Here is a 19492-nt window from a genome sequence, read left to right on the forward strand (position 1 = left end):
CCAGCAATTTCAGAAACTTACATTCACAAAGCTTCTACTCTCCCTGCAAAGGGCTTTGTCTTCTAGATGAAGCAATCTGGGAAACTTGCTGGGGAAAAAACTGTCAATAAGGCTTTCCCACCTGCCGGAGAACAAAAGCTGCTACGTCAGTGGACTCCCAGTAGGAGGCGTGAAAAAGGTGAGGCAAAGCCACTGTTGGGAAGGCAGTCAGCACATCAGGGCAGTACAAAGCATAATCCAGCCTCTTGGAGCCCCACCAGCCGCTGGAAACTGAAACACACAGATGTATGCAAGCTTAGAAGCGGGAATCAGAGGTCAGCCTATGAGCTGTGAAACCTCATGAACCTGAATTCATCTGCAGGAGATAACTGAATCAATGAAGCAGAAAAGTGTAGCTCCTCAGCCTCTCTCCTTCCCTCCCACTCACTGTTAGCGATGGTGTTTCCCAGCTGGCCCATGGAGCAAATTGACATTTCACTTTCCACGCTGGTCACACTGGCTCTACGACCTCCCTCTTCTCCTCCTCCTTCAGTCTTCGTCTCAGAGGACATCAGTGAAGCCTGACCTCCAGGGGTTTGCTCACCTTCCAAAAACACGTCTGAATGGCCTTGGATACTCTCAGCTAGAGACGGTGAGAAGCGGAGTGAAAGAGGAAGAAGACAAGGACAAACAGAGAGGGAAGGGGAATGGAAATGCTTTGATCACAAAACAATTGACTGGCCTCAATCTTTGAATCAATGCTGTTATTTTTCCTTCAACGACAGCCTGTTGCTGTGTATTGACTTGATTTGTCTTTTATCAAGGCAAACCAAAGAAAAGCACTAAGTAGGAGTACAATGACAGAAACTGTGTCTGCTGCTCATGGGGTTAAATCCAATTGTATTGACTTTGGAGGACCCAAAAAGCATCTTGCTCTTGGCTTCTGCTGACAAGTAGAATGATAATGTCTGGTTAGAGTCTTCTCTGCAACCAGCACGTCTCTACACAGCTCTTTCTTATTTGTTTGGAGATAACATTAAATAATAGGAGAATGAAAATTTTCCCTGGAGACCTGGTTTGACCAGAGATGTACCCGAGATCTACTTGTTATTCCCTGAGACACAGAGCCTAGAAGAAGAATACTTCATCAATAATCTAATCGTTAGAGAGACAAGTGTCTACCAGCTTGGCTCAATAACACATTTATCTTAAGCCCTACACTACATCCTGGGGACAAAAGGAGACTCACACTGAATGTCTTCACCTTCCACCAAACACAATTGCCTCACATAGCTGAACAACAGGAAGCTCAACAACACAATGCAGGCATGTCTCTCTCTTTTTTCGAGGACTCTCCAACACAGTTTTCTCTTCTTACCTGTGTTATGAAACTCAACATGTTTTTCCAGCCAGACTCCGGAGAGTACTCATTATCCTGTTACCCGGGCCTCGCATTGAGCTGCGGATCTATTATGACACTGGATATGACCTGACTCACATCCGTCTGAGCCTCTACTTCACCTCTGCGCTACACAACATGCTACAGATGCTGTGGCGGTTCTCCCTATAGGCAACATGTAACCACCTCTGGTCCTGGCAATACAGTTCACCTTTATGTGTTTATCAGTGAATGATTGTCAGTGTCAGACCATCCTGGAGCTTTGTGGATATGGTGGAGTAGAGTGTGTGTGGAGGGAATTAGAGCAAAAGCCATCTGGGAGGCAGAAATAAAAAAGAGAAAGACAAAAAAGGGAGATCAAATTTTCAAATTTGCACATCCGTATTCTTGTGCTAGTTTGTTATAAATAAAATAAATATAAAAGATAGCAATAATGTTCTTTTTTTCATGTGTCTGTGTGTCAGTGGTGTCTTAAGATGTGATAGAGTGGAGCTGGGACAGGGAGCAGTGCATCCGAGGAGAGCTGAGATAAAATGAAAGCAAGTATCTTTCAGAACACACTATGTCTTGGTTTGAGAGGATCTTGCTGCATCTCTGGAAAGGATAGATTCTCCTGACAGTTTCCTCTGACACTATTTTCGGTGTTTAAATCACTTCCATTCACACCATACACAAACACTTGCATTACAGACGTTGCCTCCACAGTGGGTGATGAGTGTGCCTGCCTGCATTCAATATTTGTAACTGGGAATGAGTTTGAATGTGCATCTATCAAATTATCACCCAGAATAGTCTGTTTTTTGCACCATGGAGAAGCCAGTTATTGGCAGGTTAACCCTTTCTCTGCTGCCTGCTGGAGTGGTTATAAATAAACCACCAGATCCAGCCACATGTTGCCTGTTTGGTCTGTGAAGGATCGGAGCAGCAGTAGAATACAGATTAACAGCCTTTCTCTCAGACGAGGAACGGCCAGGTGTGGTTGATAAATCTGGATGGTTACAATGATGATGATGACATCTGACAGACACAGTGTTTGTATCAGTGATGCTAGATTACATGGTTTTCTGTATAATGTGTCTGCTTTTGAGGGGCAGGAAATATTTTGTTGGTTGGGAAGATATGGAATTGTTTAATTTTCATTTATTTAAACCAGGTCAAAAACATGGCTTTGTGTCTGGCATTGGTTAAATACAAGGAATAACACTGCAGCATTTCTTTACTTCGGCTCATACAACTTGAGTTTAATCCCAGTATTAGACACAGACAAAGGCAATTTTTACATTAATACTCCTTGTGCCTTTATTAAGACAGCACGCAGCTGAATTACAAATGTTAGAATAGCCAGAGAGACTTTTCGTTCTCTCACAGGCTGCATCACAGATGGATTTTAAAAGTTAGTGAAGTCTGAACGACCATCATGAGCACGAGGGATCCTTACCCCTCTTGCCCTCTTCTCACTGTGAATCCACTGATACATTTTCACATCAGTTTCATCACTTGACGTTATTAGAGAGCGAATTCCACTACCTGTTTTATAATATCTGACAGTGCACCAGCATTGAGTGACAGGACGTTAAGTTGGATTGATTTGTTCATGCAGGAGGCATGAATGAACAATGGGGCCAAAGAGAGAAAAAGTGACAGAAGGAAAGGTTTTTCAATCACTTTGACTTGTCAAGGAAAAACCTAGCTGCTGTTAGTGAAATACCCAAGGTATGAAAGGAATTTCATGTGATATTAAAGTGTGGCTGAAAAAATAGTCAATTAATCAACATTTACACTGCGAGAATGCAAAAACGTCTGCCAGCTGTGGCCTCCCAAATTCAAGGATTTACTGTTTTATATCACTAAACTGAATACTTTTGAGTTTTTTTAATTGTTGGTTTAACAAAACTATTTTACGTAGAGCTGCAATGATTTGTTAAATAATCAGTTGATTAACAGAAAATGAATCCGCAATAATTTGATAATTGATTTATTGTATTACGTAATATTTTAAGAAAAATGGAAAACATCTGATGGTTCCAGCTTCACATACGAGAACATTTGCTGCTTTCTCTTGTCTTAACAAAACTGTAAACTTCTTACCTTTGGGTTTGGTGTTGATTGCACAAAACAGAAAATGACATCACTTTGGGTTATGGGTAATTGTGGTGCACCTCTTTCACAATTCTTATTTCTAGACCAAATGATGAGTCAAAAAAATAAACTGCAGATTAGCTGTTTGTAGTCTGTTAGTAAGTAAGTAATAGTGCTTCCTTTAGGGGCCAAGTTCACCAAAGCGCTTTTCCTGAGGCAAGCGTATTTTTTAAATTGTTTGCAATGGTAGTGCCATGTATTTATGCTATGCTCCAAACACCAGCAGCTTGACAAGCGGCTAAGGGTCTATTCTGAGGTGAGCGCTGCACGTTTGGTGGTTTTTTTGTGGTTGGCAAAAGATGAAAATGTTCAGCTTTGGGTAAAGTGCTGTGCTTGTCACTTTGCAATCACAGTGGAGGAGGGGTGGGACAAATAGACAACCACAAACACCAACTGTTACATCTTACATGTACAATTACTGAACAACAAAATCAATGGAGGATGCGTGTTAATTCATTATAAACTAAGCACAAAAAGTAAGGAAAATTGTCTTTGGTAGATTATTTCTTTGTTGTAACAATGCTTCTTGGCAATAAATCTTATATACTTGGAAAGCCTGTTTACTTCCCTTTTTAATGGTGCCACATTTGTAAGGAACATGCATTTGTGGAATGAGCAACAGAGCTGAGTATGTGGGTTGCGCCCATGAATATTTTGCCAAATCTTCTCTTCCAATGCCAAGCTTCTGGTACCCCAAGGTACCTGTGAGCATGGGCCCTGCTATGTGGTCAGTTGGTGTCTGCTCCAAGAATCGGCATGCCACCGACTGATCTGGATAGGGCCCATGTGATAGGGCAACTTCAAGCTGGTGTTCCACAAAACCAGAGTTGTGGCATTCTTTGGAGTGAGCCCTAGTACCATCTGCAAACTGAAGGCCAAGTTCCATATAACGGGGGATGTCAGAGACATGAAGTGGGCGTCCCAAGAAGACGGCACCCAAGAAGACCATTTCCTCATCCTGTCAGCACTTACGAACCGTAGGCAGTCTTCTACAGATTTGCAGTCCAGGTTTGCAAGACAATATGGCAGACCTGGCTCTCTGGCAGAGAAGATTTGGCAAAATATTCATGGGCGCAACCCACATACTCAGCTCTGCTGCTCATCCCACAAATGCATGTTCCTTACAAATGTGGCACCATTAAAAAGGGAAGTAAAGAGGCTTTCCAACAGTATAAGATTTATTGCCAAGAAACGTTGTTACAACAAAGAAATAATCTGCCAAACAAGTACTCACAACAAGTACAAGTACTACCTTGGCTTGCGCCAACATTTTTATGTTTGCAGATATTCTGTGACATTATTTGCAGTTATTTGAAATCTGACTCCCTTAATTTTGATTCATTTGGATGTGACTGGCAGATAATATTTTGGTTGCAGGCTCTTTTTTATAGATGCCTTGGGACAGAAAGAAATGAGTGTACAGTATACAAAGTGTTACTTCTCTTGACTAGGTATTTCATGTTGAAGTAAAAATCTTTGAATTCTTTTGGGTTTTGGGGTTGTGAATTGAACGGATTTTTACAAGACGAGGCAGGTTTTCAGAAATCACTGGGTTGGAAACTGACAGTGAAAGATTGGCATCCACAACAGAATACAGATTAAGTACCGCTCTCTCCCCCTCTATTTCTGTGGATTTGGACAGGATCAGATGTGGTTAATGACTACACAAAAAAAAAAAAAAAAAAGATAAAAAAAAAAAATAAAAAAATCCCCTATTTGGACTGTATTGACAACGGACCGTCACACAAAACCCAATACATGTTCTCTCATTAAAATGTTGTTTCTAACTAGAGACAAGGTCACTGTATGTTCTGTGTACTGTTTGCAGTGATTTCTGCAATTATGCCTCCCCTGAGGCTCTGAAGAAAACTGAAGAGGACTCATGCTCACCCACATACATGTCCCTACACACACACACACACATACACACTACAGTGTATTATCAATAATGAGCCCTGCCCAACACCTCTAAGAGGGGTCTTTCAGTTGCTTTCAGTCTGGAACATTAGCACCACTGTCTTTCTTTCACAGCACAATAAGCAGAGAGAGGCAGAGAGGGAGGGAGAGATTGTTCTGACAGAGGAAGGTCCACTGACTGTGACGCATTTTCTGAAACACACACACACACACACACACACACACACACACAATTTCAAAAGCCATGTGCTGGAGAAGAAGCAGAGAAAAAGAGAAGCAACAAAAAGCTGCCAGGGCGAGCAGGAAAGCTGGGCCTACATGGTGACAAAGACTGACACAAAGACAAGCACAAGCATGCGAGTGTGTTTATACAGTAAATGAGAGAAGAAAAGCTCAGAAGTTAAATAAAAGACACTGTACGCACTCCAAACCCCTTTTAAACAAACAGAGAGATGAGATTTATGCACGAAGCAGGAGAGAGTGAAACAGCTGATGACACAAGTAAAAGTAAGGACAATCAAAGAATGCATCTGGAGAGGGAGGATGATTGCACTCTGGCCTTGAAACGTCTTTATGACTAAAAGAGACGGAGAGAGACTTTTAACTCAGCTCCCTCCCCTCCAGTCCTCGCCCCGCTCTCAGCCTCCACACAAACTAGCATCCTATTAGGGAACAATTTCATGGTGAGCAAAGGATACACCACCATCTTTACATTAGAGGGCTGTTAGCCACGTGATCAATGCTGATAGGAATTACCATGATTCCATGTGCTGTCTTGGGCAATCGTATTTCCCATTGAACACACAGCTGGAAATCAATAGTAGGATAGCTCGTTCTCTCTATATTAGCAGCATTCATCATAATAAAAGATCCACTGTTGATGGGTGTTGATGTCAAAGTCATACCCACAGGAGCTTGATTTGATTGGCTTTCCATGCCTTCATAAACTCTAATTACCATATTACAGAGCAGGAAATGGGTGATGTGTGCCACTGTTTCTTCTGTGTGTCTGCATGAGCGAGTGTGTTTGTGTGTCTGCGTCTGCCTGCGTGCACCTGTCTATGGTTTTTAATTTAACACATAATTTGACAGCATCCAAGCCCGATCAATGAAACGGCGATGCAGGCCCATAATTAAAACTCGGTATAGCTGCAAGCCTACGCTGTGTGTCTGCCTTTACACTCCATCACCTTTATCTGCACCACCGGTTCTCAGAGGCGTCAAGCATCCCGCATGGGGACTGGCTGAACATGATTAAATTAATAAATCACAGCTCGGGCATTACAGAGGTAAAAACACTGCGTTATTTAATATTGTGTGTCATTTTTTGAACACAGGTCACATAAAAGTGAAACACGCTCAGCAAACAAATCCAGATTGTGAGGAACAGCGCAATAGTTTCAAGTAAGTGACGAGTTAGTTACTTGGTGAAGCTCGTTTGAGACGTGGAATATGTAACATTACTCACTTAACCTGTCTGTAGAAGTAATGGCTGCTGGCATTCAAACATAGTTTCCATTACGCAAATGTCCATTACTGTCCGTTTCTATTATGTGATCTCCACTACAACTTCACATTAGAGTTCTGCGTGGGACTGTTTTATTATTACCGCTCCTGATTGCTCCCACTGGATTTTTGGCCATTACTTCCCGCTCCTGCAGTGTGTGTGTCCTACTCCTGTCTGTTCCTGAATTTTGCATGTCTGCTCCCGCCCACACCCGCAGCCTGGGGGGCTCAACATGGCCACCAAACGACTGTTTGTTACATTTAACATGAGTAAACGTAATTACATATGTAATTATTGCAACCCTTGTCTGCACAAATGCAAATGTTTGTAACATTCTGTGCTATTGTTTCAGGTAAATAACATTCCAGATAGGGTTATTGTTACTTCTTCTATTATCTCTCATAGAATGGACAAAGCATTTGCAACAGCTGACTTACACCTGCACACAAAGACAGCCGGTGAAGAGGCAGACTTGTTGTATTCCAACAGGTAATGGGAACTGCAGTTCATTTTTTGACCACCCCCTCCAACCTGCAGCAAAGTTAAAACTATCTGCTGAGATTTGTGTTGAGTCCTGCAGGACCCTAATCACAGTTTTTTGAATAGATTTTATTCACTTAGTACAAATACAGGATGATTATGTGGAAAACATACAGTGATCTAAAGGGTCCAGTGTGTTGTATTCAGGGGCAACTACTGGCAGAAATGGCATATAATATTCATAGCTATGTTTTCATTAGATTATAATCACCTGGAAAAAAAAGGATTGTTGTGTTTTTGTTACCTTATAAAGAGTTGTGTATATCTACATGTGGAGCAGGTCCTCTTTCATAGAGCACTCCATGCTGTTCAACAGTAGCCCAGAACTGACAACCAAACACTGGCTCTAGATAGAGTCCAATCGAGTTACATAATCATAATTACTTTAAAATTTTTTATGTAGAACTGCGACACCATTTACATAATAAAGATGTCTGAATGGGGCTTAATTTAAGTAGCCAGTACACTTTTAAATAATCTGTTTCTGCTTTTATCCTACCTAGAATATACTGTATTGCAGGGTACCCAGTAAGAAGCATACTTGAAAGCAAACTGGGAATATCACCATATCACTATGACAAATTTGACATATTTGACAAATGTGCTTCGAGTTACGCCGGATTTCCACTGGATGCGTGTCCACTGCGGAACAGCAGCGCTGGTTATCTGCTGCGTGCTCCGCCGTCCGTCAATACCCACCGGCTGCGTTTGCTGTGCGGACATCTAGGTGCACTGCCATGATTAATATCTCCTCGTCCATGGTGTTAACGGGGTGAAATGACGCCTGAAAACCTCTGACCTGTTGACTTCAGGCCTGCCTCTGCCCATTATGTAGTTTTCAAGGTGTAGTGCAGGGAAATATGATCCGCTGTGAACACTGTGTACTTTATTTTGAAAATTAACCGGATGTTTTATTTTGTTTCTGTGCACAACTTCCTGCCCCGCACGATCTGCTCTGTGCTGAATTGCTGCGTTGTGCTCCGGCGTCCGGCAAAAATAGAAGTCCTGCGTATCTGTTGCGGAGGGCTCCGGAGTGCCGGAGCTGAGACGGAGCCGGAATGCAGCACAGCTGCAGCCGGTGGAAACACACACATTAACTAGAATTGAATCCTATCGGCTCCGCTGCCATGCCGGAGCGGACACGCAACCAACATGCATCTGGTGGAAATAGGCCGTTATACATATTTCTAATGATTGCATGTTGAGTAAAAGGGTCTTGAATTTCTTAAAGCCGTGCACCAAACCACAAAGCCCTATCTTCTGATCTGAGCTCATGCTTGCAGGCTGTTAGCTCGAGAGATCAGTCCTTGCCCTACTTTCTTTCAGTGAGGTAGGTGGATAGAGGGCCAGGGGAACCAGGCAATGCGTCATCGCTGCAGTTTAAAACTAGTCTCTATGTCCCAAAAGTGGGCTAAAACATGCTTCAAATAAATCAGTGGCTCATTAAGGACTCAGTCTCTACAACCAGGCCCTCTGGGGGGATTACAGCAGTGCTGTGCCATATCCAGCAGACTAATATCTCACATACTGTGGCTGATCCTCAGAGAACAGTGGCAGGCTAAAGGTACTGCACCACAAGAAAATGAAGTATAATTACTACAAACTTCCAGCCTGAGGGCAGGATTTAGCTCTGCCTCTGCAGGGCAAGCTCACACAAACTGGATTGAGGCTCCACATGTGCATCTGTGAAAATTCACATTACTGTGTCATAGAATCTCTGTGCCCCTTTAATCGAGTCCCACTAACATAATTCCTCAGAGATTTCACACCAGCTTTGAAATGCAGAATCCAAAAGGTCATTAATATGGCTACAGTTATACCAGAAAATAGATTAACCAATGAAATATTCAACAGGTGCTACCCTCGCTTCCCCCGACACTCGTAAATTGATTTCCAGGGTCAAATCACACATCTTACCTATGAGCATTGTGCGTCCATCTCCTAGAGGGTAGCGCTGGTAGCGCGGCACAGCAAAGGGTGGCAACTTGTGGAAGAGAGGCTGCAATAGTGGCTCCAGTCTGGAGGCTGAAGGGTCCGAAGGGTAAAACAGGTTGAAAATCTGAGAGCAGGCTGGATGTAGCTGGCTCACTGAGGGTCACAAACACAATGGACAGGCAAATCCATTAGGGACATTGTGAAGCAGCCAAGTGAAGTGTGGCTGTGCCCATGAGCATTTTGGAAATGCCACAGGTAGAATTACAATTACAAAACTCTAGATGATAATAACCTTTAATTTAGTATTTTCTAACTGTCTATGTAAGTGCTCGCCGTGAGAGGACTTTGTTCATAGCAAACTATATTAAAGAGTGGAGCAGGCAAGGGTGTAACTTTGGATTGAGAAGTGGAGGGGACACAATAACACAAGGGGTCTAGGCTGTCCACCATCAGTTTTTATCATCAGTAATTATTTATTTATTCATTTTTTATCAGGAATAAATAAAAAAAATAGTTGTCTTGTGATGCAGGGGTAAAATCCAGGTTAAATGAATCAGATCCTTTTAAAAGTCGTTGATTATTCTTACTGAAAAACTCATTAAATGACAATCCAGCTGTGTCATTTCACTGCAGTCACATTTCAATCAATCAATGAATCATTCAAACTTTATTTCTATAGCGCCTCTTACACCAGTTAGTGCAGGCAAGTGCTTCAGGGGTAAGTGCACCTTAATAATAACAGCACAAATGGAAAGTAAAATAACTGGAGACAAGCTGCTGTTATCTGCGAGTGCTTGTGCACATACTGCACTCACACTCAGGCGTGGATATGAACTGCATTGTCTAACATAGTGTATGCTACATATGTGTTTCCAATCTTACCCTGGACGGCAGGCAGCACAGTGCGTCTCATGGCCAGCACAAGGCCTAACGGGCAGCCCAGCAGGAAGCAGTCTGACACTTCAAAGTCAAATCGACCAGGGTTCAGCACCAGGCTGGTGCCACTGCCACCACGCAGCTCCACACCCTCCTTCATCAAACTGGGGAATAGACATAGGCAGGAGGAAGGCGAGTGAGGATTTTGTGAAGGTGGTTTATTCAGCAATAACGTAGTGATAATTGGGTTGTAGTAAGCATTCAAGTGCATACATGAGACTGATATGCTGCAGGTTTGCTTTGAAAGTTCTTCATATTGTTCATCACAAAAGCTGTTTTTATGAAGAATGAGGAACAAGTGAAAGCCATGAAATGTGGCTTCAGTTCAGACAGTTTTGGGATGTTATTATTCCTTTCAACAGGGGTAATCTAATTTTTTAAATGTCAATAATGTGCAAACTGAAGTTGGAAAGGCAAAAGTCTCAGTCTTGACAGAGATGAGTCAGTGTAGCTTTTGCTTTGTCCTGATTCAACCGTAGGCTGGATAGTTTTAACATTCTGGGGTCGTTGTCAGCTCTGTGCCTTTATGACTCAGCCTGTGCAGCTCTTCACTCAGCCTTCACAGGCTGCATCACGCTTACAGCTGTTTGAACAGCGTAGCCCGTCTCAGCCATGACGAGATCTCTCTGCTCTCTAGCGAGCCAACATTTCCCCATTAACTCCTGCATGGGGAGAAAGGATTAGCCGACAGTCTCCAGCCATCTTTAAAAGCCAAATCAATAGTGCTTTGATTGACTTCCGCTTCCATTTTGGTTTTTGTCTTCCCTCTCATAATGTGTCCATTCCTACCATGCTGTTAAGAAACTGTCGGTCTGTCTGTTTATCTCTCAAAATTAATTACTGATGCAAAATGCTGTCATTGTCACCGTCACGGCTGTGCGCCTTTTGTTTCTTTCCCACTTCCCCCATGTCTCCTATGCACCATTCTCTGTGTGTTATATAGGGTTTGTTTCATTCTCGCTCTCCCAGCTTGTGAATCCCTATTCAACCAACACACCTACCATCAATCAGCTCATCACCCCTCCTGACCCATGGCTCACCACACACCTAGTCACATTCAGCTCAATGCCTCTTCTGCAAATCAACCCCAGCTGTCTCAACTACTCTGGTGGAGACTTGTTTCAGGCCTCGCTAGTCCAGGTAATTCTGGGAACTGTGAGGACATTAGGCTCGTTTGAGATTAACTGCGCCTCGCCTGGAAAGTGGACGAGATCAGGCTGCTGCAGGAGGTGGTGACAAAAAGCCACAGTCAATTCACACAGTTTCCTGACAGTTTCCAGCAGCCTTCAGTCTGCGCAGGAAGTCACAGAAACACTCGCATCCTGTTAGATCTGATTCCAGTTTATTAAAATGTTATCAGACCCATGTATCTGTTTGTTCACAGTCTCAGATTGTTTTAGTTGTGACAGAGGAGCCTATTAAAATGCTTTACAGGCAATCTGTAATTTCTGTTCATGTTTCAGCCTCCACTTTACATGACTTGTCATGTACATCAGCATCACATCAATTTGCAGAACAGATCTGTCCCCCTCAAACTACATAAATAAATTAAAAACATTAATAAACACAGAGGAGAGAAATGCAAGACAACAGCTTTCATGAAAAATCAGTCAGATATAATCAGGGCTTCACATCTGTACAGGTGTTATTTTAAGAATCCTCACATCCCACTTAACACAAACCTTTATACAATAGACTGACTCCTACTAAATGTCATCATCAGCCACACAACATGTTTTCTGTTAGGAGATTAAACTTTCAAATCAAACGAAAATCTCTCCAAAAATAAAAAGTTAATACAAAACATCATGTGGTTGAGCGAGAGCCAGGTATTTCCCATCATACCCTGGATCATGAAGTCGGTTGAGAGCAACTGCAGCGCCTGATTCTAAAAACCCCAGCCGCCTCAATCTCGTGAGATTATCATCGTGCACCTTTGCAAAACAACACAGCAAGTCGGAATGACGTCAGACACAAATCTCACTGGTGTGCATTGTGAAGTGATCAAGGGTAATAGATTCTGTGCAGCCCTGGCTTATCTTGAAAGAGCCTAGTAACTGTGCCTCAGGATCATCTGCCTTCCTGTCTGCCTGCCAACCCTGCTCACGCCACTCACCCTCGTCCAGCCTGGTCTGCAATCCACCATCGCCCCTCTGCTATGTGCCTCACACTCTTTTCCTCTTCACTCACTCATTCCCTGTTGACTTGCGATAAACCTCCTTAAACGTCATCATCACAGCACTCATGGGTAATCATGACACCCTCCAAACTCAGAGAAAAGTATTGGTAGTGTCTGAGTGGCTGGAGAGACAGGAACCACTGGGTAATTACTCATTACGTGAAAGGTACATGCAAAGTAGTGATGTGCATGGTGTCCCATATGCACATGTCAAAGACACCGTCTAGTACAAAATCAAGTTTTTAGTCTTGCTGACATGTCCATGTGGTGTCTTTTATATCCTTCAAGATATATAATGGGCGAAATAAGCAGTCAATGTCATTGCTGAGCATTTTTGCTAAACCTAATCTCGGCAACTTCCGTGGTATCAGAGGACAAGCCAGGCTATGTACTGTTTTTTCTGCAAATTTAGTAAGTTCAGTTTTCACTTCAACTTGTCAGAGCTGACGATCAGGAGCAAGGTTTATCTAACATTAGCAACTCATTATCAGCCGTTTGATAAGCAGTCAAGCCAGAGGCTCATGTCACCTGTTGCTGTTCACAAGCAGAAATTTGTGTGTTTGATGAGCAGAGTCGAAGGTGAGCAGGTGCGCTCCAGCTGCAGGCAAACGGCTGAGTGGTGGGACTAATTTGCATATTCATAGATTCACACATACAAAATGCTGCAAAGGTGAAGAGTTATATCTAACACGTTTTAAGGCATGAAGGGACCTCTACACTTCTAAATATGTGATGTTGAGGAACAGATTTCTTAGGAGTTTAACTGATGCCCGCAGAGGAACTTTAAATTTATTTCAACAGAAATCCATGCTCAGAGCAAGTGCACTTTTCATTCAGTGGTGTATAAATTACCTGTTGGTCTAGAAAGTGAAGTCTTATTTTTGCTGCCTGGAGGGGATAAACTTCCCTTTTTGCAGCTAAAGCATATGTCATTTAACTGCACATTGTTACCAGTATGTTAAATTAATATGAAAAATAGTCAGTGGTGGGTAGAGAACTGACAATGTATACTAGTAAATTACATTTACTCCCATAATAGTAACTTAAGTAAAAGTAAAAAAAAATGTACCTTGTTGATGATTACTTAAAGCACAAGTTACTTTGCATTAATATTCTTTAGGGCAGTGGTTCCCAACTGGTGAGTCACAGTCCAAAAGTGGGTCGCTGGTCCATTCTGAATGGACCACAAGTGACTCATTAATGTGTCAAGTTTGTGAGAAGCACACTTTATTTTGAAGTACAGTGCATTTCCAGCACAGAGCTTTTATTTTGACGTGCTGTTTCCCGCTGTAAAGTGAGTGAATAATTGGCAGCTTCTCGACAGAGATAGCAAACTAGCTCGATGACATAACCAAACGAAAGTATGACACTGAATATATTAAAGGAAATGGCCACTTTAGAATGAAAATACAGACTTACTGACCCTCATGCCGACAAGAAGTCCAGTGTAGTTTTTTAATCCACATGGAACCCACATTTTGAAAATGTAATAAAACTCAGCTAATGCATTTCAAAAACGTCAGAATGGCTCGTCCGTCGTAATCCAAGTGCCCTGAAGCCGCAGCATGCAAAACTGACTTGAAAAAACTTAATTTACTCCACTTTTATAGCATCATTTCTCACCGTGGTCAGTTAGCCTGCCCTGCAGGTGTGCTGTGTTTACATGGCAACTCGCACGAGACTAGCTGATGGCTAGTGGTGGTGCTAGTTCTCGAGTCTCACGCGAGTTGCCATGTAAACACAGCATGCCTGCTGCTTATTGTCGCTACAACTAAGCTAACTACATTTTGACTTACAATATGTGCAACTTACTTCAATGTACTTGTAGAGGTTAGAAGATCAGTTTTTAAAAGTCATCTCAAAACTGTTTTTCGGGGGGCGTCACTAGCATAATGGATAATGCTGGTGCCCCATGTACAGAGGCAATGCCTCGCTGCAGCGGTCACAGGTTCAACTCCAGCTTGCAATCCTTTGCTGCATGTCACCCCCCACTCTCTCTCACCCCATTTCACTCTGTCCTGTTCATTAAAGGCAAAAAGCCCAAAAAATAATCTTTAAAAAAAAAAAAAAAAAAAAAGAAAGTGTTTTTCGGACAGCACAGCAGGCACTTCTTTATGTAACTGTTGTCTTTTTAGATTTTGGTATATAAAAAGTGTGGCCAAATTGTCGCTGCAAGCTGCCTCTCCTCAAAACTCAACCCCCACATTTACTGAAGACTAGTTGTAGCAAAAGTATAAATGGCAAATGCAGTGAAATAATAAGTCGATTACTGGCAAAATATACTCAGCTATGGAGTAGAGGTACAGTTAAGAAAAAAGGAACCTAAAAAGTACTTGCTCTTTAGAAAAACATTTTTTAGCCCATGTGCATTACTTGTAATGAGTTTCTGCCCACCCCTGCAAATATTATAGTGGCTCACTATTATTGAGTAAATGCTTGATGTGTTTTAATGAGGGATAATGGCCAATAAACACATAGCATGTAACAAAATACCCAGCCCATAACTGCAGCAGCAAATAGATCTGTGGCTGATGCCTACCTATTAAAGTATTGCAAATAGATTTCCTTGTGGCCATTAGGCATGCACAAAGCCTTTTAGGAGCTCTAACTGCACACAATCTTTTTTCTAATCACTTTAGACTAAATAGATGTCTGAATTTTGTCAGTTATGTCCATTTAGATGTTCCTTTTTTCTCCGAAGTTAGTTTTATTACCATCTGTTTGAATATCAATAAAACTGGTCAGAACACATCCCTAACAAAGACAGACTGGGGAAAGACAAGGTAAACATAAGACACGTCAGCCCCACTGCTTGCTGCACTGAGCACTCTCTCCTGGGTTCTCTTAGGTGTTGTGACTATTTGCACATGATCTCACAGCCAATACCCAGTTGGAGCCAATGCAGAGCAATCTGTATGTGAAAAGGAGTTGACGCTGCTGTAGACAGATATGCAGGAGGTCATTCTGATAGGCCGGACGATGTGTGTAAAAAATGAATTTTAATAAGCCCTCTTGTTGACTGGGAATATCCACTGGGAGGTGCAGGGGAAAAGAGCAATCCAGGAGCACAGGCAACCCTTCAAACAGCAATGTCTGGGATTAATCAGGAATGTAACAAGAAGTGAAAGGTGAGAGGTGCAACCCCACGAACACAATGTGTCATAACTGTGAACAGATGGGATCCTCTCTGCAGTGACTGTGTTAGGGCTCCTTTATGCTCCCTTTACATACGAAAACGTATACGTCCGTTTCAAACGATGTTAGCATAGAAATACGGACGAAATGAACGCAGAGCATGGACAGAAGGCTCCGTCTGTATCTGGATCTGTATTTAATGTTGAGCATAAATTAGCCATTAGTGTGATGGTGTAAGCCTGGTGAAGCCTGTGATTTGGAATGGGAACACTGGTTGCTTGAAGTGCATCAACATGACAGTCGGACCCCCTCCAGCCACCCCGACCCAGCTGAAATCACCCACAGCGCTTGGTCTCCCACACAAACTAGCTGGCACAGGCACAAACAGGCTATTTATAGTCCAGCAGAGGCAGGTAGGCATGCAGGGCAGACAAGCTGCTAATATTGATAAAGAGCAGGGGCGAGACAGGGTGATACATTCCAGTAAAACCTGGATGAGGGCTGCAGTGAAACATCTGGGTTATCGTATGAACCCCTTACACACTCATCAGTGATTGACAAATGCTATTTGACAGAAATGGATGACAGTATTTCTACTTTGTCTGTCTCATGTGCTCTTTTTGCCAAAGTGTGGGTGTTTGTGTGCACTACATTTTGGTTTGGGCCAAATTGTGCAAATTTAAATGCTGGAAATCATATATGAGCCGTGACACTGTGTTCATTTTTGACTTGCACAAAACACTGAATCCATTTTGCTCCAGTGCATTTCCAGATTTACCAAACTTTTACTGTACATGGGAGGCTATGTTTGTACAAGCAACTGTTTGATTGTACACAGTGCACAATCTGTGTATGCCTCTCCTTTCTACACCACCCATTGTTGTAAAAAAAAAACAAACAAAAAAAAACGCAGTCTGATTTTGATTATAGGATTTTTTCTTTGCGTATATTGTATTGTGTGTGAATGAATGTGTGTGTTAATGTATTTTAAGCTATGTTTACAATGAAAAGAAAAGCTGTTGGTTTTTGCACTGAAGTCACACAAGGTCGCTTTCTTTAAGGAGAATAAATAAAAACATGGCATGCATTTTGCCTTTGAATGCCTTTTGAAATCCTTTTGACATTTCTAGTCTGATCGGAGCTTACTGGAGCTTGTTCTTACTCAGAGTATTGTAAATTCTAACCATAACTGTAGAAAGAAATATGCAGGTTTTCCAAGTGGCAAATGTGGGTATATTGCAAAGGGTAAAGTTGTATTTGTAATTCTATGTCATGACACTCATATATAAGGTGATATACGAAATTTGATAGGACAGTTAGTTCAGACCAAGCAATTTAATTGGACAAGAGGCATTCCATGAGTCCTGATATACAGTATAACAGCACTGAGACTTTTAACTATGCATAAAGATTATGATAACTGTTAATTAGCCTACATTAAGGGTCGTTGCAGCAAACTTTGCACCGCAACGAGGAACATATTTCTAGAAATAACATCTGAGTTAAATAATGAGTGGTCATCAGAAAAGGACGAAGGGATGGAAAAAACTCTCCAGGTATGCTCATATGGCATCAGATGACAAAACAACATAGTGATGAAGCTGTTAACTCATCAGCATCACACGTATGCCAACAAAGCAACTGACAGCAGACTCTTATTTCACTGGTCACACGATAAATGGAAACCTACAGATAAATTGTACATGATACAAAAGGCCCATTTCCACTGCAGGAACTTTGGGGTAAATTTACGGGGCCGGGGCCGTTGATGCGTGTCTTCACTGCAGGAACCACCCCCGAAGGACAGAGTTCCAGAACTTTTACAGGGGCTAAACAAGGCCCTGCCTCGGAGTAGGTACTCAGAACGGCCCCAAAAACTCCTGGCTGGGGCCTGGGGGTTACTTGGTGCTGATTGGATATACTCAGGGCAGAATGTGACGTCATCAGAAAGCAACAAAATAGCCGGCATTTTAAGAACTCAGCAGACGAGGGTTAGCTCGTTCATAGCTTCCGCCGCCATGTAAACAAACTCAATAACCGGTCCGTGAAAAACATATTATTTCTGGCGGATATCTTAGTTACAACATGATTGAGCTAGCAAAGCAGTTTTGTGTTGCTATGTGTGGTATGTATTCAGTTTTGTTCCTTTTCTCAAGAATTTTGGACTGATGCTGCTCTACTGATTTTCTCAGCTTTTAATACACTGACACCAATATCAGAAGAAATGGTCTTGTTTCTGAGCTGTAATATAGAGGTACAACCTATTAACTGTGCTCTCAAAGCCATCTGTCTTACTGGCAAGTTTCACAATCATAAATCTAGAATCACTCAGACTAAACCCAACATAAATTTATTTCATATCGAATTACAATATCTCTTTGCCTCTGTCTCCAAAATAACTAAAAACAAGAACGTTTTTAAGACCTCTCAAATAATTGGTAAAATCCTATGTATTGAATGATCTAAATGTATGATATATAACAAAACTGATCAGGCTGTTCGGCATATGGTATAGTTTTTCCCTCGTACACCTTATTGTTGGTACATGTTTTCTTTTCCTTATGTTCTTAGCATATTAGTTATTTTCTGTTCTTTTTGGTCAATTTTATGTTCCTTTTGGTTATGTCATTTTACATGTTATTAATGTCTTTTTGAAGGATGTTGCAGAGCAGCAACATGTTAATCAACAATACGTTGTTATAAATACACATCCAATGATCTGTAATATGTTGGTATAATTGCACTTAATGTAATGCAATGTCAAGTCTATTAATAAAGGATTAAGGAAAAAAAAATTAAAAAAAAAAATTCAGTTTTGGGGAATCACGATGTCTAGAAAGCATCAGTGGCTGCAGCGGACAGGGACAGCTAACAGCAGCAGCAAAGCTAACATCAGGACGTCATCTGTTAAAAGCCTCCCGTTGTCGGAAACGACATGAAACTACTCCAGTTAGCTCAATTATGTTGTAACTAAGACATCTGCTGGAAAAAATATTTTTTTCACAGGCCACTTTGTGAGTTTAGTGAGTTATAACAGACACCGCTATCGGTGAACAACTAACAGCATCTCTACGCCACTACGTTGCCACGGTCAAAATGGTCGCGCAAAGGTTACATCACATCCAGAGCCCGGTAACTTTACAGGAACCTTCCTCCTACTCCGCTCTCTCAGTGGAGACACGGCGGTTGAGAGGGCCGAGCAAGAGGACATTCCTGTAGTAGTTCCTGCCCCCCAAATAGTACCAGGAACTTCTTCAGTGGAAACGGGCCTAAAGTAGCTGTCCTGTGGTAACATGTAGATACACAAAGTAGCACGCTAGTATGCAGGAATGTTTGTGTGTTGGCTGGCAACAGTCCAGTTGCTAAACTATTTGTGCTGGTGGAGCCAAATAAATTGTTAACTGAACATGTAAATCATAACCTGTTGCCACTTTTACTGTTAATAAATGGCACATGTAGGACTGTTGTATAAAAGAAATACCACACTCAAGGTCGTGCTGTGCACAACAGCACTCCTTCTCATGTCTTATTGCTTAAACATAGAAAATCAATTCAGAAAGTTTCAATTGCTAAAAAAACGGAGATGAATGTCTGTTTTTGGATAATCAAGCAAATGCCTGAAAAATCCAAGTACTTCACAGTAATGATGCAAATTCCTATAGAAAAATCCAACATAACCATTAATCATAAACAATGAATCCCACTTATTGATTTTTCAACATAACCTTTAATGGCCTGATACATCCAGAGATAGCAACTGGATGGATACCTTGATATAAACAGCATGTCACGGTTTTCGCTGCTACAGTCAACTAAATATATTGCC

The 19492-nt window shown here is 41.9% G+C and overlaps 1 protein-coding gene across 3 annotated transcripts in view; it reads right to left on the minus strand.

Moving 5' to 3' along the window:
* The window catches only part of pitpnm3 (PITPNM family member 3), a 122329-nt gene that overhangs the window by 17154 nt on the left and 85683 nt on the right, over positions 1 to 19492 (minus strand). For all 3 annotated transcript variants that reach the window (XM_049577168.1, XM_049577170.1, XM_049577167.1), the window contains exons 10-13: positions 10299 to 10456; positions 9399 to 9569; positions 428 to 622; positions 122 to 270 (exon numbers count right to left, since the gene is read on the minus strand). In XM_049577168.1, the coding sequence (XP_049433125.1) occupies positions 122 to 270; positions 428 to 622; positions 9399 to 9569; positions 10299 to 10456 (673 nt within the window). The remainder of the gene's footprint in view (positions 1 to 121; positions 271 to 427; positions 623 to 9398; positions 9570 to 10298; positions 10457 to 19492) is intronic.

This window comes from Epinephelus fuscoguttatus, linkage group LG5 (assembly GCF_011397635.1).
Source record: "Epinephelus fuscoguttatus linkage group LG5, E.fuscoguttatus.final_Chr_v1".
NCBI lineage: Eukaryota > Metazoa > Chordata > Actinopteri > Perciformes > Serranidae > Epinephelus > Epinephelus fuscoguttatus.